This window comes from Aythya ferina (assembly GCF_964211825.1).
Source record: "Aythya ferina genome assembly, chromosome: 20".
Lineage (NCBI taxonomy): Eukaryota > Metazoa > Chordata > Aves > Anseriformes > Anatidae > Aythya > Aythya ferina.
In genome coordinates, this window is record NC_140318.1 from 2,441,610 (window position 1) to 2,466,386 (window position 24,777).

The 24,777-nt window shown below is 43.4% G+C and overlaps 2 protein-coding genes and 1 long non-coding RNA gene across 8 annotated transcripts in view; 1 reads left to right on the top strand and 2 right to left on the bottom strand.

The window, feature by feature from the left end:
* Positions 1 to 286: 286 nt before the first annotated feature.
* LOC311421659 lies at positions 287 to 2,411 on the bottom strand. The gene is made up of 3 exons (XR_014684947.1): positions 2,373 to 2,411; positions 2,023 to 2,074; positions 287 to 1,076 (listed from the first exon to the last, which is right to left on the bottom strand). It is a non-coding gene; the product is annotated as an uncharacterized lncRNA (long non-coding RNA).
* Positions 2,412 to 2,625: 214 nt separating this feature from the next.
* On the top strand, positions 2,626 to 19,018 carry RAB14 (RAB14, member RAS oncogene family). Of its 2 annotated transcripts, XM_084493833.1 has the most exons (9): positions 2,626 to 2,819; positions 3,995 to 4,250; positions 10,681 to 10,739; positions 12,015 to 12,068; positions 13,580 to 13,757; positions 14,862 to 14,928; positions 15,839 to 15,926; positions 16,268 to 16,298; positions 16,902 to 19,018. In XM_084493833.1, exons 2-9 carry the CDS (start codon positions 4,201 to 4,203, stop codon positions 17,077 to 17,079), a joined length of 705 nt encoding a protein of 234 aa, XP_084349959.1. In that variant the 5' UTR covers positions 2,626 to 2,819; positions 3,995 to 4,200; the 3' UTR covers positions 17,080 to 19,018. The 2 variants fall into 2 exon arrangements, with proteins under 2 accessions (XP_084349959.1, XP_084349960.1); XM_084493834.1 differs by lacking the exon at positions 3,995 to 4,250 and having other exon boundaries at positions 2,627 to 2,819.
* CNTRL (centriolin) overlaps positions 18,542 to 24,777 on the bottom strand; it is a 34,581-nt gene continuing 28,345 nt past the window's right edge. For all 5 annotated transcript variants that reach the window (XM_084493814.1, XM_084493813.1, XM_084493812.1 and 2 more), the window contains 8 exons: positions 24,420 to 24,645; positions 23,964 to 24,169; positions 23,518 to 23,658; positions 22,096 to 22,365; positions 21,924 to 21,986; positions 21,157 to 21,360; positions 20,744 to 20,851; positions 18,542 to 20,316 (listed from right to left, as the gene is read on the bottom strand). In XM_084493814.1, the coding sequence (XP_084349940.1) occupies positions 20,768 to 20,851; positions 21,157 to 21,360; positions 21,924 to 21,986; positions 22,096 to 22,365; positions 23,518 to 23,658; positions 23,964 to 24,169; positions 24,420 to 24,645 (1,194 nt within the window). In that variant the 3' untranslated portion in view covers positions 18,542 to 20,316; positions 20,744 to 20,767. The remainder of the gene's footprint in view (positions 20,317 to 20,743; positions 20,852 to 21,156; positions 21,361 to 21,923; positions 21,987 to 22,095; positions 22,366 to 23,517; positions 23,659 to 23,963; positions 24,170 to 24,419; positions 24,646 to 24,777) is intronic.

Genomic DNA, 24,777 nt, shown 5'->3' on the forward strand with positions numbered 1-24,777 from the left:
TAACTTCATGCACTTTTGATGTCTGCAGAGTGAAAAGGGCCAGGACTGCTTGGAGTTTTCACCGGAAAAGAAGATAGAAGGCAAGGCAGCTCCTCGTACCCTTTGCAGGCTGTGAAAGCTGTCATCCTTCCCAGGGCATCACCGATAACACTACATGTCATGACTTGCATCTCGTGAAAACATGAAAGCCAACACTGTTCAACTAACTACCAAGATGAAACGTTAAATAAAAACTGTGGATTTTTGTGTGGTATTTTAAACAGTCATAATTTTAAAACCTGTTAAGGAAATGTTATTGTCTGTGTTAATAATATTGGGGAAAATGCCAAACGCTTAAAGGAATTTACTTTTTTTTTTTTTTTAACAGAAAAACAGGCTGTAACTGGGTCAAAACCATCAGATCATTTTCCGTTTAAAGACTCCCTCTTGTGGAAATCATTCTTACTGACCCATTTTGACCTATTTTTCTAGTAAAAGTCACTCCATGTAAGGTACTGCAAACCTTTAAAATGGCTCTGTTGCACGGTGCTGCCTATTTAAAAGTTAAGACCTTGATACTAACAGCTGTGAAAAAAAAGTTAACTGTCAGTAGTCATACAATAGTCATATACTGCCAGCAGATTTTATATGTTTCTATTGAGATCTTTTTTAGTATCATTATTCATAGTTGTTTTTTTTTTTTTTCTTGTACATATAATGGAAAAAAAAAAAAACTAGTTGTTTTTCGTGCATGTTTTTTACCCTGGTAAGAGCCTTCTGCCCAGATGATGTGGAACTGAGAATCCCGTGCCTCCCCAGTAGGAGCTGAGTAATGTGTCAGGGAAGGGGTGATTCATAGAAAGCAGTCACTTCACAAAACAGGGAATTCCCTCTACGTTGCTATGTTGAGAAAATGGGATTAGTAAAGGAGATGGAAAATACCCATTCTGGAAAGATATTTCCATGGGAAAGTTGATAGCAGCAGCACGCTGCTTTATGTGAAGGTGCAATTTGAATCTTGGACACGGAGACACAGCAGAGGTTGATGTTTTCCATAATGTGAGACTGAAATCAAACCCTTATTATCCTCTAGTCATCTGTTAGGGGAGGAGATTACATTATTTAGATTCAGTGTCAAATATGTATGTGGGCAAGAAACACTATTAGCTCTCTTCAGTCACACTTAAGCCTTAATTAACTTTCAGTTCTAAAGTTAGTAGAATCCCTCTGCTCGCTGTAATTGCATCTGCTTGCTTTTGTGCCCTGAAGCTGAGGAGGCATCCTGCTCTGCCTCAGCGCGGCCAGTGCTGCGTGGCTGCCCGCTAGCAGCCCCTGCAGGAATTTCTCTGCAGAGCTGTAACTGCCTTTGGCAGGTTTAGTAGGCCCTAAGGCTTTCCAAAGACAATCTTGTAGGAGTTTCAATTAAATGCTATGTAGAGAAAAAGTGAGAATCTGAAAATCAGTCTGGAACGTTATTCGGCTTAATTTCAAACATCTGAATTCATTTAACATTAGTTGTTTCTACAATTTCTGTGTTTGTGCGCTGAAAGTCTGTGAACTGAGCTGAGCATCTGGGTAAGTTTATGGAATTGGAGATTCACAGAGCCCTTTGTAATGATACTTTTACTGCATTTCTTCATCTCCTGAGACACAGCACTTTTAATCCCACAAGCTGCGAGATTTGCACAGCATCTTATATTTTTAGTTCTTTAGCATTGCCTGCACTGAGTGCTTAAAGAGCACATTTAAAAATGCAAAGCTAAAATTAACAAGCTGGTTAAAGTGTTCCAGGGGATGTTATAGAAGAAATGAGACAGGATATGGATTTTACAGGAATGGGAAACCAGAAAAAGTGCTTTCTCAGTTCCTGCACTATTCTGTGTTTCGGTGCCTGGGTGCTGTGTGTCCCTGTATCTCTGCAGCTGCCGCTGCCCAGCTCGTCCTGACCAACACCGGGGCTGTGGGGACCTCACCAGCGGGGCCGGTGTGTGGGAACTGTGACCGGACAGGAGACGTGGGCTTTGCAGCTAACGTGTGACCTACCTCGGGGTCTTTTTCTTTACAATTCATTGATTTTGGGTCTCGGAGACGTTATCTAAGGACAGAAATTGGAAAATAACCGTGAGGTGTGCTGTCAGCCCGTGAGCGCTGAGGCGGGCACGCTCCCGGCCCGCAGCCTGCCGCCATTTTCTGCCTGCCGGGGGCTGCCCGGGACCGCGTCTTTTCCCCTCAAAAACCCCACAAATTCCCCTCATTCCTTGTGCGGGCTTCACACACGACCCCAACCGAGCAAGACGCTGCCCTGCCGGCGAGCCCCGCGTCCCTCTCATTAATTTTTCCCCTCATTAACTCGCCGCACCCGGGGGGCTCCCGGCCCCTCCCCCTCTCCTCACCTGAGGCGGCGGCGGCGCAGCCTGAGGCGAGGCCCCGCCCCCCGCCCCGCCCGGCCCCGCCCCTCGGCGCGCTCCCGGCGCAGGGCAGGGACTGAGGCGCAGGCGCGGGCACGGGCGCGCGGCCGCCTCGCGCCTTTCCCGCCCCGCCCCCGGCGCGCTCCGCCATTGGCTGGGCCGCGGCCTCTCGCGCCCCGCTTTGTGCAGCCCGTCGAGAGTGGGAGGGGAAACCCCGTGCGCGCCGCGCCGCCATCTTGGGCCCGGGCGGGGATGGGGGCGCAGCGGAGCCGCCGGAGCTGAGCCTGAGGCAGCGGCGGCCGCAGGCGGGGACCCGCGGGGAGCCACAGCCGCACGGAGCCGCGCCGAGCAGGGCCGAGCCGGGCCGCCCGCCGCCCCACAGCCCGAAGCCGAGCGCCTCAGCGCCCAGCGGGAGGGGGGCTCCGCGGCCAGGTACTGAGGGGTCGGGGGGGGGCCGCGCCGCCGCCGCCCGTGCGAGGCTCCGTGAGGTGGCGGCGAGGCCCTGAAGGCCGCGAAGGGGCGGCGGCGCCTCCTGCTCCTCCTCCTCCTCCTCCTCCTTCTCCCTCTCCTCACGCACCGGGGTAGGCCCCGAGAGGCCGTCAGGGCCCCGCGGGGTGAGGCCGGCCCGGCAGGAGCAGGCCGCTGCTGGGCACCGCCTGCGGGCCTCGGCCGTGAGGGGCCCCGGCCCTGGGGTTTGGTGGAAAAACAGCGGCGGGGGGGTGGGAGCCGCGCTGCTGCCTTCCGAGGGGTGACAGGAGCGTTCCCTGCTCGGCCTCCGTTTCCTTTTGTCAGCGCTGCTCCTGCCCAGGCAAGTTACTTTGTCACCTGGGTGCCCGGTGCCCGCTTGCACCGCATCCTTGAGGGTTCAGTGACATCTCCGCACGGTTTTGGCTTGAATTAAAATTATTCTGTGTTCTCCTTGCAGTAAAGCCAGGGAAAATGAAGTGTTTGCTTTGGGGATTTTTCAGGCCACGGCTGTATTGCTTTGGGGGAGGTTACATGGTGTGAGCTCTCTAGGCCTTTGAAGCATTGTGGCTCTTGGTTTTCAAATATAAAACCGTGCCTTGGTGCATAATGTAGGTGCTTTGTATCCCACATCACTTCAAACCCCACGAAGGAAGTCTTAGCTCCTAGAGTTACTGGATGTTGTGATATGGGATGTGTGCTGTGGGGTCTTTCTGTTGTGGTTTGGATCGAGGGCCTCTTGTGCTGGGGCATTGCTCGGGAATGGGAAGAAGATCCCCGCCCTGGGGGACTTATTAAGCCCCATGGTGTTTAGGTACTATGATTTAACGAGGAATTTAGTGGTTTTCTGTAGGGATTTAAACAAGTCATAAATCTGAGCTGAAGGAAGAATTTCCTGTTTTTACTTTTTTTTTTTTTTAAAGAAAAAGTTACTGTAAAGAACAGTAGTCTGAAAGCAAACCTGTTCTACTGGAGGTACCAGGATTCAAAATGTAAATTGGACCTTTAAAGTCACTTGCTCACCTTATGCATCCAATGGAACCTAATTATGATTCTTTCTCATTTTTTTGCTGTATCTTACTGGAACAAAGGAGGTACACCTTAATTTTGTTCTAAAACCTTATTTTATTTTTCCCCCTAAGGTGATGACTCCAAACAGTTGCATGTTGTTCTGATTTCTGAGACTGAGAACAGAACTCTTCTGGTTTTTGTGTATACAGTCCCTAAGCTTATCTGATATCTCTGGAACTTCGTTCCTCTGCTGCCAGGACAGACACGTGGTACAGGTTAGACTCTTATAGGAAGAGGAAACTAGGATAAATGAAGACATACAAATGGATAAACAACCATGGCTAAGAGAATGGACATCGGAGAAAGTGCTCTTACTGATGAGGACAGGTATGCAATATTTAATTTAGCTGCAGTGCTAGGGTGTGGTTAGCAAGAAATGATGTGTGCGCATGTGAATGCAGGAAGCGTAGGAAATAAAATGGCAGAACTTGATAGGGTGTGAAACCATTTAGAGGATAACCAACACGGTCTGTGTGCAGCCGGACAGCTGCTGAGCAATGAGTGAAGATGGCGTGAAAACTTGACTTTATTGTAAATCAAGGCTGAGGCTCTCTAAAAAGGAAGAATGTAAAACCTGTGAATTCTTTAGAAGTACTCGCTAGACCTCAGGCTGAGTTAGCGTGTTTAACATGATGAAAGAATATAGCAAATACATTTATTCCAAAAACAGCTTGAAAGAAGGCTCTGCATAGCAGCAAGCTCATTAGTCTGAGCCCCGAACATGCAGGCCTTGTGCACTTTCAAAAAGAACTGGACATGGAAGTAATAAGGAAGTACAAAGTGATTTTCAAAAGCAGTTCATAAGACGCTTGCTGGGCTGCTTTCACTGGAGATCAGTTCAGCCAGATTTACTTGTGCTTGGCTTTATCAGATGCTTGCTGAAGTCCAATCAGGGTAACTAGAGAGGATGACTCTGGAAGAACTGAAGAACGAGTAAGAAACTGGCCAGCAGGAAGTAATCCTGTGAAAGAGAAAGTGTTGGGCTGCTAACAGCCTGCTCACAGGACTCCTTGGGCATCAGTCTCAGAAGAAGGTGGGCTTTTCAGTAACAAGCATACTAAAACCCCAGTAGAGGAGGGGGTGGAAAACAACAGAGTTGCTGGGGGGGCATTCTCTTAAAGTGGGCTGAGATGTTTATATGTTTAGGAAGACCTAAATCTCCTTGGTGCATGGAGGTCATAGAACTGCAATGAAATGTTAACAGTACCTTGGAGCTTGCTATGGACTCACGAGGAATTCACCAATTGGGTGTATTTGATAACAAAACTGTTATTACTTTGCAGTGTGGTGTGTCGTTACAGGAGATGACAATTGATGCTATTATAGACTGTATTTCCAGCAGCCCTCTAAAGGTACCAGTTAGACTGCGTTGTTTGGTGTATTTGACAAAAGTCTTTATCGGGAACAGTAAAATAATGAGTTGAAACAATTCTGCCTCTCACTAGATTTCCCTCGCTCCCCTCTGCCCACTTGTATCGATCTCTTCTCAGTGTTCATTGTGAATTAATGTCAGAGTAAACATGCAGGGAAAAGAAGGGAGATTATGCACTGGGGAAGCTCATGACTACCTGTTAGTTTTGTGTAGAGATCTAGAATCTGTTGTAAATGATAGTGGTTGTACACAGTTCCCCTTATGACTAATATTTTTTCCAAATGTAAAAAGATGATAGCTTTTTTTTTTTAAGTCGTTTCTGTTTTTGGATATGATACAGTGGCATCCTCTTTTATAGAGGGAAACTGGACTGCCCTCTGAGTTTCTCTTCTGTCGTGTATCCCTGAGGAATGACCAAAAGAACACCTGGATGGCCAGATGATATTAAAAAACCCCACAAAACTTCAGACTAACTAAACTGTGGTCATCTGGCTGCAGGGCGGTATGTTCTGAAGGAGAACCTGTAATACTCAGACTGTCCTGAGCTGGAAGCTGACACCTCTGCAGACAGCTATCGCTTCTGTGTGGGTTGACCAGCTAATGGATTCAGCACATGCAGCGTCTAATAAAACCTGTGATTACAGGTTCTCGTCTCTTCTAATAACACACTGTTTCTTGCTCAGCATAATGCTATGAAAATTCTCCATGCAAATGACATCCAGTGAAGACTTGAAATGGGCTATGTCCTTGAGCTAAGCTCTGAGGAACCGCATGGCTCTCATGGAAGCTGCTGTGGCTGTAATTAGCAGCAGCTGGGTGCATCTGAGATTGGTGGTAGTGCACCTAGAAGTACCTTGTTTCAGTTTGTATGGGTGGGTGCTTGTACTTAGAGTAAGGCATTAGTGAGATGGCAAAATGCTGGTGTAGTGCTTGGTTAGAGGAAGAAATACAAATGTTGCTAGCATCTTAGTAAGGTCACCTTCCCTTGTTTTTAAACAAAAAAAGATACAGAAAATGGATTGTGGTGACACTGTTTTAAAAAATAAATCTATTCCTAACTGCAATGCAGAAATTAATTGGAGAGGTTTTGAAGCTAGCAAAACTGTGTGTAGAGTAAAACGTGATCCTCTGGCTTGTTGCTGTTCTGGAATAATGCTCTGAGCTCTGGGGAAGCTTCACCTCTGAAAAGCAGCCAGGGCTTGGTCTGAGTTGGCAGACTTTCTTGGAAGAAAGATGGTAGGCAGACCAACCCTCCAGCCCCAACCTCTGCTTTCTGGTACAAGTAAGCCTGGGGTTGGTTAACCCTGGTACCGTGCTGTGTAACAGCAGCAGTGGCTGCAGGTAAGTTGGGTGCCAGTCCCGTGGCTCTTCCTACCAGCACGGCCGCTCCCTGCTCCCACCCCTCAGAGGACAGCTCCAAACCCCTGTATTGGGAACGGAGAGATTGCGAGCGTCTGGAGGGCTGTGAAGTGGGAGTGGAGCACCAGTTCCTACAGATGGCTGAAGCAATCAACAATATTAATTAACCCTTAGTATTAATATGTAGCTAATGTTCTGTAGTTACAGAATTCTGTTGTGCACCAACCTTGTCTGGGCTTCCTTCTCCATCTGTGGGAAATGCTGAGCTTGTAAACTTTAAGGCTGAATTTTTCATGCGTCTTCTGTGTGTTGTCACACTTCAGCCCCTTCATCAGAGAACATTTCAGGTCCACCTTCATTTTTAGACCTTGAATATGTTACAGCAGGGGTTGTTGCGCGTGTCTACCTAGTGAAGTAACGGGGTGATGTAAAATCGTGAAAAGCTTGAAATGTGTTACTACTAGCAAGGTTCTGTCCCGTTAAGGAGATTAAAATGCTGTTAGCTGCAAGGTGGAATAGTTTAATCCCAGATGATTTACTTAATGTCTATAACTCTCGCTTAATATTTTCATTTCTGCTGCATGATTCATCTTTAAACAGAGGGGAAAAAAGGGATGTCAATTTTATTCCATGATTTCAGTGTAGTTTGGATTCCAGCTTATCCTCATTGGAATTTGAATGTTAAAAGCCTTTTTAAAGAGGCCATCTGTTCCTCGGGAAAGATTCCTGACCTTAGTATTAATTTGGAGCATTTCAGCATCTTTTCTGTAGCATGACCCTTGGAATAGATTTACCAAAGCATTGCTTTATTGCTCAGTTTAACTCCAGAAACTGTTTAAACTTCGTATCCATCTCTGCAAGCTTTCAATACATCTGTCATACACAGCAACTTCTCCCTGAACTATGGGGGACTTGAGAGAACCTCCAGGCTCATGGCTTCAGTGCATCTCAGTATTGCTGCTGATCTCTTTAAGCTGCGGAAACAGCAGGTTAGCTCAGCACCCAGTGGGGTCTGTGGTGCATCTCCCCTCCACAAGGAGCCTAACATCACTCTAAGAAGGAGGATAAAGTTCTTGCAGTGAATGTGGCTTGAAGTCAGCTAGGAAATGGGTGGGAAGGGGTAACTGACTTTGTTGCCAAGCACAGAATTCGGTTTTCTAGCTTTCACTTTGAAGTGGGAACTGATTTTGATGCATATGTTGCAAAGCAGTGACAGTTTCTTTTATACAGAAATAGCTTAGTTACAGAATTCGTTACTTAAAGACCGTAACAAAAACTGACACACCTCAGCAAGCAAAGAGTCCAGTAAACAGAAGTGTTGTGATATAGCTTGCACAGGGGTCCTGGTTTGTCCACTCTTTTTTTTTTTTTTTTAAAAAAAAAGTCTTCCCCCACCTTGCAGCAGTGCCTTTTGAAAGCTTGGGTAGTGAGACGTGTGCCCTTCACTTGCTACGTACTGCCTTATTGTGAAGTCAGGTGTTTAAAAACATTAACCTTGGAGTATTCCTGAGTACTTAGCATTCCTTAGCCAACTGGGATTGTGAGGGAAGAGGGGGCAATGGTGTTTCTGCAGGACAAGTTTAATCCCTGCATGAGCAGCTCTCTACCTTGAAACGCGCAGCACTGCACTACTGAAGCCCTGTAAGTCAGCAGATGCTACCACCTGTACGCCTCCCGTAGCTACTGCCCAGAACAACACCGCCCTTCCGATGGGATGTGTGTTAGTGCTTCTGAGCTCTTCAGCTTTCTTGCTGTGCTGTGGCTGCAGCACCTGCTTGCTTTGAAAAACAGTGTAGTTCACACTGTCCTCCTGAAGGGCTTGCACATATGAATTGGTCTATTTAAGCTTTTTTGTACTTCACGGACATACCTCCTAGTTCAGCTCTCTGCCTAAGAAATGGATCAAGACGTGAACTGAGCCCTGCCAGCTGTACTTAGAAAGCAGGCGGCCAGTTAAAAGGACCTGCAGGAACGAGTGCACTGGATCAGAAGCTGCTTGTGGGCTGAAGGCTGTTGCTGCTGGGACATCTTGGAGAAGAGGAGGAACACGTGGAGATGGACTCAGAAATCTTGAAGTACAGTTTGTTTCAGCAGTGTCACAGTAACTTGGATTCTAACCAGCAGTTACTTGTCAGCATTTGCCAGAGTTGGAAATAACCGGTGCCTCTGCTGAAGCTCTTACTGTAACTCTGGATCTTTCACTTCCAGGAGATATAGCACTGCAGTTTCTGCCTTGCTCCAGAGCGGACAAAGGGCAGCACGTTGTCAGTTGTGGGTGTGAATCCTTACCCAGGAGAGCAGTAAAAGCGCTCTGAGCAGCTGCTGCTCAGATTGAGACCCGGGGGTGGTGGCTGTGTGGGCCGGCTGCACGCGGCTTCCCCTTGCTGCCGTGGAGGAACTTCCTCTGAAACTCGCTCGATGGAAACGACCGGTCTTGAAACCAGTGCGGCGCTTCCTCTGGAATTGTTTTTGCCAACATGGACAAGAATTACCCCCCAAAACAGTCTTGTGTTTGCTATTAGGCTTGGTTTAATAGGATAGAGTGTGCGTGCGTTGAGGGCTGAGTGTCAATGCTTTGGTTATGGCTTGGGAGAGAAGGCCTTGAATTCCCAGATCTTGAGCAAAGCACGGAGGAAAGGTGCAGATAGTACAAACCCTTCCTACCTACCTGCTGCAGCCGTCCCTCCTCCAAGGTCTCGATAGGAGTGTTTGCTTTAAACCTCAGCCGGGCGACGCAGCGGCTGTTGGCTGTGTGCTGCAAATGAGATTTCTTGTCAGTCACCTTTCTTGTGGCTGCAGGTCGGTGCTGGGGGTTAATCTTGGCTGAGGAAACACCAGTTTGCTTTTGAAAAAGGTACAGGCTCGTAAGCTTTCCTGTGTTTTCAATTCTTTGCAATACTGCTTCAATTTGTCATGTGGATGATACATGGCTGAATAGAAACCTTCCTAGGCTGAAGCCATGTTCTGTATTACAAGTACTGCTGTGCTGCTGGCCGGCTGCCATGCAGGAACAGGAAAGGAAATGGTGAATTCCTAGCAGAAATCTTCGTTTGCTGAACTGATCACCCCTATAACTCTTAACTTAAAACCTGGGACAAAAGCGGGTGTTTCTCTGCAAAATGACAAAGGTGAATCTGGGCAGTACAGACTCGCAGTTGTGCTAGCTGATGTTAGCTGGCGAGTCCGTTCATGTGGCTGCAGCCAGTTCCAGTTCCTTCTACACAGGAAAATTCTGGAATATTGAAAGTACGTAACCCAAGTCTAACGTCAGTGCTGTCATATCCACTGTGGAACATAGACTACTGAGTAAATCTTACAGGACTGGTAAGCTATACTATTAAAAAAAAAAAAAAAAAGCTGCTAAGCCTTGCTGTAATGCAGTGCTGCTGTGCTAACCAAGCCGCAGCTGTGTGACTAACTTCCTGAACATCTGACTTGTGGCTTCTGCTGCTTTTCGGACCTGGGCATGTAGAAGTCCAGCGAAGGCTGCTGCAGCATTCCTGTGCTGTCTTAATTAGTGATTCTTACCTGTTGGAGGCAAACTGCACTGTTTCCTTTGCTTCTGCTACAAGTCTCAAGTGTGGTACTAGTTCCAAATTGCTGGTTTTGTTAATCCTCTGCAGGCTTTTCTTTTGGAGTCGGACTTTATTTTCAGTTCCCATCAGCTATTTGGTTGGTGAGTGCTGGTTTACTCAGTGACTGTGTGCAAATCAAGAAGCTCCTGGAGCTTTTCAACAGCTTGAAGTTTTTCCTGATAAAGCTGAATGAGTACTAAGAGCGTGTTTCTGTTGAGAGTTCTGGCTGATAGAGGTTCAGAGCAAATGATACGGGAGTCTGGCTGGAATGGCTCTGGCACTGACTCAGTGATTGGGGAAGTACAACAACACTTGAATGTGAAAGATAGTTGGGGGAGGGAGAGGAAGGGTGTTTTTCTTTGCTTGTATAAGCTAAATCGGGTGATTTGGGCTGAGTTTAGTGAATAAGTAGCAGTTCTGATCTTTTTTTTTTTTTTTTTTTTTTTTTTAGTGCCACAATGGCAACTGCACCTTACAACTATTCCTACATCTTTAAGTACATCATTATTGGTAAGTATGAAGTGGACACATGCCTGTCGGTGCTTGTATCTGTGATCCTGCCTACAAACCCTGTGCCTGACTGTTGTTGACTTCTGTTGCATGTTATCTGCTGTAGCATTAATTCTTCCAGTCCAACTTGTCCAACCTCAGTCCCTCACAGATTGCCATGCTTGCCCTGAAACTGCAGCCACTGACAACGTAAAGGCAAATATTTTGTGTGCTGGTACAACTGGTGCCAAGCAGACTGGGGCAGGTACCAAAGAATACTCTGTAGAGTTCACTTTATTGCTGAGGTCCTCAGCAAATCGCTGCTCTTCTTGACATATTTCAGTGTTCTTGAACATCTTCCCTGCTAGGGCTGTGGCACTTAGCCCCTTGCACAGCACTAGAGGAAAAAAGGGTTCTAAAAACTTGTGCGTGTTGTCCCTGAATCAGGCTTACATTTAGGAGAATCTATAAATGCCCTGGAAATGGGAAGAGCTTCTGTGATGGCTTCTCAGATACGTGGGTTCAGGTTCGCTATAGCACTGTTACTGCCTCAAAGGTCTTAAATATTTTTGGAGACAACCCAAGTGCCAACTAAAATCCCTTGCTTTAGGCTTATAAGCTCTGTTAGGCTATATTTGTGTGTTGGAAAGGTGGCTTTCACCTGCAGCTTCCTTGGTATTTAGAGCCAGCAACTTGATTGCGTTTATTACTCTGCTGGAAGAACTGGTATTGCTGTTAATTGTTTAATTCTTAATGATCTTGCGTATGTGGCAGTGATGTGCAATCTTGTAAAGGTGTGTGAGTCGGGGTGCTGTGACAGCGTCAGCCAGTGGAAAAGTGGTACTAAAGATCTTGCTGTCTCTCACTGTGGGTGTTGTGTAAGGGGATCAGTGGAAGTGAGGCAATTTCTTGGTGTGTTCTGGTTGCCTGTCAGCATTTTCGATGTGCTTACCAGCAGCTGGAGGTGACAGGAGGAGGGCAAGCACTTGAAATGTGTGTTGCACTTCTACTTCTTGCAGGTCAGCTTGCAACCTGCTGAAACAGTTGTGAAGTCAGTAATGCAGGCGGTCTCTGTGTGCTTCTGTTCCGCCCTCGCTTGCAAACCTGCACCTGTAACCAAAATTGCAGTGTGAAAGTTGATAACTTTTAAGGGCTGTAGCCAGGCATAGGATGCTGCGTACCAGAGCTGAGGGAGGACTGGCTGCCTGTGTCTGTGCTCTTGTTGTGTGCAGTGAACAAAATGGACTTCTTGTGACAAAGATGTGGTGTCAGCCTTAACTGTTCTTTCTGTAACAGGGGACATGGGTGTAGGAAAGTCCTGTTTGCTTCACCAGTTCACAGAAAAGAAATGTGAGTATAAATTCACAATATTTATTCAAACTGGTGTACTTTGTCCCTCTTTCCTGCCTTTCTGCTTCTGTCATGCATGAGCTTGATGCATTATCTTTCTGAACCTAGGTTCGTTTCTAACCATATGATTGTATGCTACTTGCTCAGATTTGTTTGTTTCTGACTCCTGCAAATATGGAACAAAATGCTGATGTAGTAATAGCAAGAGCACTGCTTCAGTCCTAACTGAGTGGTGGGAAGACCGCGTCCATTTTCATAGCTCTTCCAGGGAACTGTGATATGAAACAAAGTGAGATTTATTGTCTGAAATGTGCCTGCATTTAATATTGGTATAGCTTGAACACGGAGTTGTCGTTTTTAAACATGAATGAATTAAAGGGGGGGGACAGTTTATTTTTCTTTGTTTGCAGGCTTAAGTAGCATTATTCTCTGTAGTTGCTGTGACTCATGACACTGGGACTGCCCTGCGTGATGGTGATTAAGGCTTACTGCGTTCCATCTCCACTGTAATGTTTCCTCATGTATGATATCACAGCAAATTAACAATTATCTTCAATTCTTCTCACCACTGTGCATTGCATCAGAGTGTGCAGTAGCTCTTGAACTCTTGACTTTCCTGTAGCTCACACTCAGTGGATAAGTCTGTAGTTATCTGTTAATACAACGTTGGTCTTTATCCTGCACCACTCCAGATGTGGCAATGTGTGTACAAGCTGTGCTTTAAATATTCTTATTTTCCAGTAGAAAGTGGGCTCTTTTAATTAAAATTCCAGATGACCCAGTTGTTTAGATGCTACTTTGCATATAGTTAAATTTATGAACGGGTGGTTCCGTGTTTTTTTAATTCTTGAAAAATATCAGCATTGAGTAGAACTTGTACAACCAAACTAACGTGTCAAACACCTGTACTGCAGGACTCACTCTAGACAGCTTGAATGTGTGTTTGTCCTTTCTCAACTTTCTTGATCTCTTTAAAGAATTGAGGATTAATTTTTCTTTAAAAAATAAAAAGTGAAATTCTAATTAGAAGCCACTTTTTTTGGTTTTGATTTACCACATGATAGCTACTTGTGAAACTGGCTTTTTCCTGTGGACAGTCGTGCTGTTACTCTATCTGAAACAACTTTGTTTTTCAAGTGTTACAGGCTTTTAACTGTATCTGGGTAGTTCTTTAAAGCTATCTTTTCCTACTGGATTAAAATAGCTAACCGTTTCTGTGAGGATGGGACAGAGAATCAACTGGTTAGGTATCTTCCCATGTATACAGCTAAATGGTATCAGCAATAAGATCAATTAGAGAATACTTCTTTTTTAACTTCTAAAAGCTAAGAACAATTCAGGAAATCACTTTATTCCTGGTTAAGCAATACGGTTTAGTTACTGTAGCTGTGAAAAGTCTCTCAGAGACTGAAAGTGTAGTCAGCATAACCAAACTGATGGCAGTAAGATCTCTGCAACAAGGAGACCTCATGCTGGAAGGATCTGATCTTCCCTCTTACTTTTCATGACAGTTATGGCGGACTGCCCCCACACAATTGGTGTTGAATTTGGCACAAGAATAATTGAAGTTAGTGGCCAAAAAATTAAACTACAGATCTGGGATACAGCAGGACAAGAGCGATTCAGGGCTGTCACACGAAGCTACTACAGAGGAGCAGCTGGAGCTCTCATGGTCTATGACATTACCAGGTAAGATGCTGCTGACACTTGTATCTGTGTGCTTCAGAAGCTATTTGGGTGTTGCAGCCTTCTACTTACTGTCTTCTCTGACCTCTTGACTTCATTTAAAGGACTCTGGGATGTCGTGCATGAAGCTTATTACATTTCTTATATGAATACTTTTTAAGCATTTAAAAAGCTGAAAATGAAACATAGGGAACGAAGTGAACTGCTTTTCTTGGAAAACTTCACTGCCGACAAGACCTAAGGGTCTTGCAATTTCAGGTCTTGGCTGCTTGTGTTGAAGTTGGCTAAAGAACTGGCTTTCCCCTTGGAATTACCCCTCAGTGTATGGATTTTTATCTTTCTGGTGATGGAGGGAGGCAGAGGATTCCTGCTGCTTGCCTGGCAGGAGTGTTCTTAGAGTAGGCATAGGACAGAATATATTACTTCTACTGCAGTGGGCTGTGTAAACATGCTCAGTGTTCTCTCAGTACATAGGAATTGGAGGACGAGCCTGCGGAGAGGCCCCGGAGTCAGACTTCAATAAAAGGAGACCATATAGAAACTATCCCATTCTCCTTTCACAAATGACAATGAAAGATACTACTAAAAGAATAATTAGATGTGCAACATGAAGTACTTCTGCCTTCGCATCTCCCATCTTCCTTTGAGGCTGTTCTTGATATTCTGCAAGCACCTCTTGTTTTCACGTATAGGTGTATCGCCTGTTTGCTTAAATCTCAAGTAAAAAGCAAATTACCTCATGTACTGTCTGTTACCAGAGCTCCCTACTACTCTACAGGGCTCTGAAAGAGTATCTGACAGGAAATCCTTTAGTGTTTTATACAACAGTGTGAGTGGTGTCCTTGTGAAGAGCGTAGTACTGCTATGTACTGGAAGTGGGAATTGGCCTGTCTGTCTGTCTGCTGTTTGTGTTGCAAGAGTTGTTCTGTAGCTTGTTGAAATCTTGGTGCAAGTCCAAACAAGATGCTGCTGTTTCTTTGTTCTTGAGGTGGGGAGAGGATTAGGTATGATGTGTTAGTGTGGGTAATGGATGCTAACTGTACTGTTGACTCTGAAGTATTTTAAAAATTCTGTAGCTAAAACCTGTGCTCACTTGATTCTTTGCAGAAGAAGTACGTATAATCACTTAAGCAGCTGGCTGACAGATGCAAGGAATCTCACCAATCCAAATACTGTAAGTTGGACTCTACTTAGCTTGAAATCAAGGTTGATTATCTCAAAACGAGAGTTAGAAGGCTTGTGCCAAAGCATCTGGAGTGGTCACGGTGTTCTTTAGAAGAAGCTGCCTGTGCTTCTCAGCTACTTAGTTCCGAGTTACCCTCATGTCCCCACCCTGCAATACACTGGTAACTCTTCCCTTACTGTAATCGCTACAAAAGCGTGGGCTCCTGTGTAGGAAAATGATGATGGTTTCTTCCAAGAATCTTGCTCTGCTTTACTTGCTTTTTGGGGCCTATTTTCAGCAGTTGGAGACCAAAATTATGGTCACTTCTGAACAATCCTTAACTTCTCTTACTATTTCACCTTGCCTTGGTGGTGGTAATGAAGTGAATTCACACTTGTCTTAGACTGGAATGTAAATTAAACCTCAAAAAAAGCTGTCCAGGTTTCTGGAGGGGTGGGGAGGGAAGAAGGTTCTTCTGTGTCTGTTTGACTAAACAATGAAGTTGTCCTTCAGTCTTTTGTGAATAACTCTGAAATACTTTATAACCAAGCTCATGGGAAGACTCTTACTGTGGTGAAAGAACTGCTAAAGATTCTGGCTAGACTAGCAGGTGACTAAACAAAAGCAAGAGGCGTGGTTTGGAGTACAACTTTTCATGCATAAAGAGTAGGAGTACTGCTTTTTCTTATGACTACCTCATGAGAACAGATTAAAGAATTTGAAAGTGGCAGCAGGGCACTAAGCCTGACTGCATAGAAGGGGGCACTGCTAGAACAGTGTCTTCCTGAAGATGCACGGGTATTGTAGCAGCACTTTTCTGAACACTTCATTTTTCTTCTTTTCATCTTGTAATAAAGGGGTTACTGGGGAAAAAGATAATAAGCCTTTTCTCAGACTAATTTTCTCTCTTCTGAACTAGGTGATAATCCTCATAGGAAATAAAGCAGATCTGGAAGCACAGAGAGATGTTACGTATGAAGAAGCCAAACAATTTGCTGAAGAAAATGGTGTGTCTCTTTTCTCTTGATGTTACATTTCCTACAAGATAGCGATGTTAAAGTGAATCCTCACCCTTGATAGATGCAAGCTTTCACTTCCAAAGTAACGTAGTTATATGTACAAACTTCTACTGTGCCTACTTCTACTGTGCCTCAAATAGCCTAGATTAATTCTAACTGTGCTTGGTTTTAGAAATCAGCTTGTGTATTGATGCCTTAACTTAGTACTAAATGATCTTTTATGACTAAAGTAGTCCCTTGCATGCAATCTGAAAGTCATAGAAGGTGACTGACTGGAGGCTATTTGAAGTGTATTATGCATTGACAGTTAAACTTCTGTTTCTGAACAGGTTTATTGTTCCTTGAAGCAAGTGCAAAAACGTAAGTTACTTCTGTCTAGAGTATCAGATGTGATCTGTTTAGTTATAACCTCTATATTCCTCTTAAATATAGCCGTAAGGTTTTACAAGTGGAAGCACTTTTAAATTGTCTTAGTGTAAGGTAAGGGTAGCCTGACAGAACACAAGGAATAGCATCTCCAGACGTGCTAATAAATATGGTTCTGAGTGGCACGTGTTTTAATGGAACCTTTTAAACAAAAAGGTTTGACTAATTGACTAACAATCACTCCACTGTGTTGTACCCTCTTTGAAACTCGTTGTGTACATGTGGCTCAGTGCCTTAGCTTATTTTTGATATCCTATGTTTTGGGATGGAGTGGTGTTCAGGGCTACTCCAAGCAGATTTACAGGCTAGGGAATGAATTACCATATCAGAAATTGTCCTGCAGATGAACCATTAAACTTCACGCATGTGCTTTAAGTACCATAAGCTTTTCTTTCTTGAGAAAAGAGGAGCAGGGTAGCAACAGCTTTCACTTGGTGACCTGTCAAATCCCAGCAAGGGTGTCTAGCCAGCTGCCTCCATAGCCTGCTTTGCTGTGCTGAAGTGTAACCTAAATAACTCCCGCTGCTCTCTTCGTAGTGGAGAGAATGTTGAAGATGCATTCCTGGAGGCTGCCAAGAAAATCTACCAGAATATCCAAGATGGAAGCCTGGATCTGAATGCTGCAGAATCGGGTGTACAGCACAAACCATCGGCTCCGCAGGGGGGGCGACTAACCAGTGAACCCCAGCCCCAGAGAGAAGGCTGTGGCTGCTAGTGACCTCTGTTTCATGGCTTCATTTCTGACCTTTCACCTGTCTGTTGGGAGCAGTGCTTTTGATTGCTTCCCTGTCTTCTGTACATCTTATTGGGTTTAATTAAAACTGAAACAAGTTTAACACAATACTAAACTGCTAAACAACTTTAGATGTAATCAGGTTATCAAAGGCAAGTAGAGTAATAAAACCTCTCCTGCATGGTAAATCTAGAAGTTTTTTTTCCTTGATTGTCCTTGTGATAGTGTCACAGATACGTAATTTAAACTGAGCACTGATGCTGGACTCATGATTTTACACTTTCGCAGGGCTTTGTCTTGTACGGTTTAATTTTATGGTTCTTCAGCCTTTCTTCCCCACCTCTAACTGTGTAGAGCTGTCCATAGTAAAGGATAAGTTTTTTGCTGTGAAATGACTTCTGATGGTAGAAAGGGGCTCTGTAACGATGTGCTTGTTGAAAGAATTCCCTGTGGTGTGCATGTGGGGGGCAGGGGTGGGCTGGCACAGGAGTGTACAACTTGCACAGGGAAACAAACCATTCATTCTTGTGCTCATAGCTTTACATCATTTTTTGCCACTTTTATCCTTTACATTTGTTAACAGAACGTAAATATGTATAAAATTTGAAGGAACTGAGCTAACAGTTAAATACATCCTGTGTATATGATTTTAATGAAGAAAATGATTACTGGCATTAGAACAGTATATAAGAAAGTATCAGTTTGTACAGTATGACCTATATGTGGCCACATGCCCCCTCCGTACAGATATAGGTGTAACTGCAGTTCACTAACATAGGCTTAACTCCTCGGTGTTGACAGTGGACATTGTGCTGGGGGAACTCTAATCCCAATGCAGAAATTAACACTAGTGGAATCTGTCGTTCATCTTTGCACTGTGGTATATCTATGCCATTTTATTAATCCTGTTCTGTGCAATCAGCAGTGTGCTAACCTGCTTTCTTCTTCTGTAAGCATTTTGCATTATTGGGCTTCATTACCTGCCTTGCAATGTATACAAAGGCTGGTTCTCTTGCACACCTTATGCTTTTATACCTTTAACTTTTTCAATGGTCAGATACTGAACTGGACAGTCAAAACAACGTGCTCTCCAGGGATTTTTAGCTACTGTTGTATTTTAACAGTACCAAGTGAGGGTTCCTTTTAAGACTTGGGCTTCTTCAGAAAGAGAGTACATGCTTAACAGGGTGATACAACCCATATTTATAAAGGGGAGACGTCAAGTGGTGACCATGCACATGTGGATTTTGTAGAACTGCATGTGGGGTTTACTATGTTGTCAGAATTAAATGTGTTGCTCTCTATGCAGTACTGTATTTTACATGCAGCTTCACTTGGAAAACATCAAATATGACTTCAAAATGGAAGGGGGTAAGTGTTTAACTGATCAAATGTCCGACCTCTAGTCTTACTGCAGTGTTTAAAATACAAAGTAGTCCTAAAATCTCTCTCTAGACACTAAAACTATACAATGTTCAGACTTGTAAGTCAACAGTGGTACCAGAGTATTGTACAGTCAATGTTAAATAAAAAGCCAAAACTGGAATGTGCAAACCATAGGATTTGGGTAACTTGTGCACTGTCCCTTTGTTTTGTCTGGTAGTCTTTTTTTTCTTAAACTAATATTCTTAAATAGATGGCTATGTTCAAATCTACAGCTAAAGTGTCCTGCTTAAACCAAGGTTGCACCACAAAGGGTTTGCCCAGGGACCATGACCTGCTGCTGATAAGAAGTTTGGAAGTAAATGTTCTAATGACTACAGCTTGTTGAGGTGCAATACCTGTATTCCCAGAATAAGTTACAGTAGGTCTTATTGTTTCTGTCACAGAAAGGATTTGTTTGGACTGCTGTACTCCTCATTTGATGTAACAATGCTATTAATCTAAATATTTGTAAATAAAGTACCTGTATCTAGATAAACCAGAGTGGTTTGTGTTACTTGCTCTGGCTCTCTCTGCTTCTGAGTGCTAATGTTCCTTGGGAGCTGGTTAATAGGAATTTAATAGGAAAGGAGCCCCACAGCAGTCCCTCTAGCACTGCAGCTGGCTTGCTGAAGCTGGTACCAGGCAGCTCTGCTCATGTGCAGTCAGGTCTTTGCTTTTTGAGAAGTCCCTTACTGAATTGTTGGAAGGGGGCAATTATGCAAGGTGCCCTTGCAGTGATGGCAATTGTGCTTTAATTGGTTTGTGTTAACTTAGGAGAGGCCTTCATGGTAAGAACTCTACAGGTTTAGTTTTCTGGTAGTATAAGACTGGCAAAAAAAAAACAGGCCAGTGCTGAGTGTGTCACAGGGTACATTCCTAGTTGAAATGTGACACTTGCTGCATTAAAAAAAGGTTACATATCAATAATGCAGATAAGAGGGCAAGTCTGAGAACAACTTCAAAGCCCCTCTCAATCAAAAAGAGGGCAGTAGCTCTGGAAGGTCCTTTATACAACTGTTTCCTCAGGCTGTGTGAATGTGACAGGCCTGCTTTGCACAGAGGTGGATGTGGCTTGCTCACCTGGAGGAAGTTTGCCTGCATCTCCTAGTGCCTTGTTGCTACTGTGCTAAGGCTGTCTTCATTTACAAGGTTTTTTAGTTATGGTCATATTGCTTGCAAATTTGTGCAGAATTAAAAACCATATCCCCATGGTTCAGAAAAGCAATACGCATCACTGTTCAGAGAAGAAAGTGCAGTAATATTCATAAAGTGTAGCCAGTAACTTCCTACCTCAATATCCCTGTTCAACAAGGTTGGCTGCCTGCAACTAGGAGAGAGGAGCTCAGGGCTTGTTTCTGCTATCCTCATCCAAGATTGAGGAACTACCACTGCTACAGCATACATACTAAGAAACAGTATTTAGGAGAGAAAAGGATGAAGGCAAGCACTAGACACAAATTTAAGAAAGTACTCAAAAATAGCTTTATTTGCAATATTCATGCATTTGACAACATGTAAATAACAACTGTCCTTGTTAAAAAAATTTCTTTGAAATGTAAACTGACATACCTACACTTAAATAAATGTTTTGGATATCCTTAAACCCATCTTTAAAGTTTTTTTTAAAAAACATATATACAGAAAGCTCCCTTAGTCATACAAAAACTTCACAGTACAGAGGAAGGCCTGCAGTCAGCTGTTACTGCTGGCAAATGCATTTCCTACAAAGGCTCGCAAAATAGTGAGGTAGAAGTCTTCAGGAGTGGTACAGTTCCAAGGAGCACAGCTGTGTATCTAGAATGCAAGTGACAGGAGGGGGTTTGCACATCAGTAATAAGAGGTGGCGGTGTATGACCAGCTCTGGCTGCGGCACAACACTGGCTTGGACAGCACAGGCCCTGGCTACAGGTGCACAGATGCTTTGCATGTCTTGAGACTTAACTCCTGCTGTGCGGCAGGATACTAGAAGTAGCTGTAGGTGTGCTTAAAGCTTTTCTTCTCTCTACTGAGCACTGATGTATGGCAGCTCTTGAATTATTTTTTATTTAAATCATTACCACAGAATCATTAGAAGCAGAATAGGAATGCTTTTGTTTAGCTAAAGACAACATGGTCTGTGAGCAGTACTGTGCCTCCCCCTTCCTTGATCACCTCATAAGCCCCAAAATTCAAGACACAAACAAGTATTAAGTGCAAACTAAGCTGAAGCAATCTCTCTTACCTCTGGACTTCACTGAGAAATTTCTCATGAGCAGGAATGCCATGGGTGAGACGCCACTGGAACACCTTCTGGCCTGCCAGGGACTTGTGCAAGTCTTGTCAGAGCACCCTAGAGAAAGCAGAAGTATGAGCAATAAATTAATCTCTTTACTACTTAAAGACTATTTTTTTTAAATAAAAAAATGATTAAAAAATAAAAGGAAATGAAGCAAGTAAGTATAAAACCGCTCTTTGAAGAAGGTAGGCTTTCTCTAACAAGTTAGCTACTGGTGAAGCAACCAAGCATACAGTGTGGTTGCCCCACCTACAGAAAACCCCTGCAGTGCCTCCAGATGGTAAGCATATGGGTGTAACACTACCAGAGAGAGAAACATTTTAAAAGAATCAGAATTCTTGTACGCACTAGAGCATTACCTGTGTTTTTGTTAAACTCAGAGCATCATGGAGAGATGCTAGACTTGAGCTTTGGGCTAGAAACAGCGAGTCTGAAGAAGTGCTGCTGACCAAGTCATCCAGGGCATCAACCTGTCGCTTCAGGCTGTGAAGGGTGCCTTCGGTTTGTTGTTTCCCTCTGATCAGTACTTCTACTTGCTTGGACATGCACTGCCGGAGCTGAGCCTAAATAAATCATTAGTCCTAATTATATGCGGTTAGTATAATTAGGAAGACTGTACTTAAATAGTCTGATGACCTGAAGTCAAACCACTGAGGATATGATGTTAAGAGTCTCTTGAATCACAAGCAGCTGGCAATAGCTTTGCAAATAAAGAGGTAAACTATTTAAAAATAAGTTTAAGTCAGAAATAAGCTGTATTCATCTGACATTTATCATTAGCTGCTTGAAGGGGCAACTCTAAATGAAATTGGCCATCACATCTGCCTAAAATGGTCACGGGTGCCCCTGAACTGTAGATTTTCATGTTGCTAACATACCACAGTATAATGTAAGTGACAGAAACATTTTGGAATATTCAAAAATCCAACTACAATTAACTTATTGAATATTATTCATCTTGATATAACACAGTTGCTAGGCCTTGTTTTACTATTCGCACCTAACAAAAGACACCCAAAGGTATTTTGCATAAGCTGGAGAAGGATCTCCCATGCTCCTGTTGTTTAAATTACTTTTGGAAGGGACCTAACAGATGTATTAGTGCGATGGGGAAGAGATGCACCACCTTCAACCGATCTTCATGATGCTGCAGTTTCTCTCGGAGAGCCTCTCCACGCCATTGTTCATCCTTTTGGAAACAAAAGCACATTCAGCAACTGAGCACTACAGCTAGAAGGACCAACACAGACATGCTCAGCTGTAACATGAGTAAGGGCTACTCCCTGAAAGCATTTTACCATTAGGAGGACTTTTGAAAAATCCAACTTTTCTTCCAATGAGAACAGTCTTTTGTCGGCAGCAGCAAATGGAAGAGTCTCCTCTAAGTTACCAAGTTCACAATGCAGACTTTTTATTGCAGAAGATGCTCCCAGATCTTCCAATGGTTCTGAGGATAGGCTTGAAGATTTAAACCCTATCTTAATTTCATCTTCAACCTCCAATTTAAGCAGTGCTACTGTATTCTGTATTTCCCTCTGTCTCTCTTCCAGGTCTTCTCGAGTCTTAACCTACAACATAAAACAGTCTTGCTATGTTGCTGGCACATTACAAGTGCATCAATCCAGAGTGATTTCCTGTGCAACTGAGCAAGTCTCATCTCTGAAGTGTTTATGCTTTGACTATTAAAATCAGAAGTCATAAAATCTCTGAGCAGATACAGCCTTAATTCTGAAATTCAAGTTAATTGCTTACGAAGCCCCTCTGACTGGAGAGGGAAGTAAAGTTACCAAGACACAAGCCATTAATTTAAACCTATTCGTACTCTGATCTAGCACAGCCTTCCTCAAATGCTTTGTAGTCACTAAAAACATTCTTCTCTAAAGAATCAGATTTATAAAGGACTTACAAACAATTTATAAACAGCTTAAAGGTGAGACAATGTGGAATCAACTTTTAAATTTAAGCAAGTAATTGAAGAAGAAAATGCCGGTCCAGGCTGGCACTACCAAGTTAAGTCTCCAGTGAGTAGCTTTGAACTGTGATAACATTTAGTGATTTACATAAATTATGACTTCAGTTATGCCAGCTTCCTATGACCAAACCATAATGCAAACAAGAGCCACAGTCCTGGTTCTTGATTGAGACATTACATAAATTAAGCTGAGAGCAAATGAAACAGTACAGTTACCACTTACCTTTGTAACATCCAAATTCAATTATTCTAAGGAATACTAGGACTCCCCACCACCTTCCTCAGCTCATCCCCAAACAACATGGTCTCTGTTTCAGGCACCACTTCAGTGGGCGAGAGGAACCAACCCATTTGAAGTAGCCTAATCAGAGCCTGTAATTCTCTACTGTGTGATGCGAAGGTAACCCATAGCTGTGCCACTCTGCCTCAACCCCCAAGATCTGAAGAATTGCTTTAGAGCTTGGCAGCCTTAGACTGAAAAGTCAGCACCCGACTGACTGGCTGGAGTTGGTCTGTTTGTTTTTAAACCAGGATTACTGAGCTGTCCTACTGAGTGTTAACAAAGCGTTACTTTTCAGATTTGAAGAAAAATAAATAAATAAATAAATGCATAGCAGTTTTAAGAAGGTCTATGTCTGTTAGCATCAGTCTGCTTCACAGGAGGAGATTCAAAACCAATACAATATCACCCTGTCTAGAAGGCACAGCTTTCCCTCCGACCTGCCTGGACTTGCCTATGCAGTTATACCTGGTTCTGGAGATCCGTATAGTCCTGCTGGATCTGGCCAAGCTCTTTAATAAGACGCTTGGCTTGTTCCCGGTTATGGTGCGCTACTTGTTCCACAGTTGCTATATCACTCTGCAAACACTTATTTTCATGCTTTTGTTCCTAGGAAAATGCAGAAAGATTGCCTTTACCATGAGCACTCACTTCAGAAAAAATGGATAAAGAGAACCCACACATGACAATTTCTTCAAGTTAAAAGGTAAAAACAGCATGAAGTAAGTGACTAGAGAGGTATGCTGCAGCACAGTCTAGAAATACCAGAAATTGTTTGCCTCAACTTCTGTCTAGTCACGAAGTTATAATGCATGACTTCTGTTCTTCCTGCAATAAAAGGGTTTTTTTTTTAAATCATTTTGCCAAAAATCACCAAAAATTTCCAGTATTCCCCCCATCCAATCAGGGCTTACACGCAGTTCTCTTTCAAGCTGTGTCTTCTGCCTTTTCATGGCTTCTTTCAGACTCAAGATTTGTTTTTCTGTTTTTTTCCTCTCTGATGCCAGCTGACCTTGGAGGTGGTTTAGCTCAGACCTGGAGAGTTCCAGTTCTTTTTGAAGAGACTGAATTTCTTTATTTTTTTGTTGTAATTGCAGTTCTTTCTCTGAGATCTGATGTTCTGTAATCAACATTTAAAATAAACACTGATTAGCAAAAGTGTAAATACCGTAATATATTTCAAACACATTAGTTATTTTCAAACATTTTTCTGCTGAACAGTTTGAAAAAACACTGGTACAAGGTGGGAGGGAACAGAAAGTCAGTTGGTTTTAAAAATTCAGTTCTTTCAACAAATCAATTTAACGATCAAGAGTCAATCCAGGCTCTGAATTAAAATCCAAGCAACTTATTTGTACAATAGGTCTTACTGTATTTTCTGATAGTTTCTTCAAGTGCTGCAAATCGGGATGCTTCATTTTCCAGCTTCCTGTTGTTTTCTTCTGTCAGCCTTATTTTTGCTATTGCCTGCTCCAGTTTCTTTTGCTGATCTGTTAGTTCCTTTTCCAATAGTAGTTTCTGGTCTTTCAGTTTAGCAGTACTTTCTTCCAGTTTTTTTCCTTCACACTCTGAATTTTGCTTGAGCTGATGAAGAATCTGGCAAAAACAAACAAACAAGAGATCCCATCAATTCAAACTTTAACTGGCAGCAACTAAGAAAGAGCAAATACCATCACCAAAAGACATCAGTTAAATCATCAGAAATCTGGAAGAATAAATGTAGTATAG

What these genes read in the sequence shown, in the direction of transcription:
- RAB14 (XM_084493833.1), top strand. Translation starts at nt 4,201, where the DNA reads ATGGCTAAGAGAATGGACATCGGAGAAAGTGCTCTTACTGATGAGGAC. An exon ending in GCTCTTACTGATGAGGACAG is followed by an intron (nt 4,251 to 10,680) that starts GTATGCAATATT and finishes TTTTTTTTTTAG; the next exon opens with TGCCACAATGGCAACTGCAC. An exon ending in CCAGTTCACAGAAAAGAAAT is followed by an intron (nt 12,069 to 13,579) that starts GTGAGTATAAAT and finishes TTTTCATGACAG; the next exon opens with TTATGGCGGACTGCCCCCAC.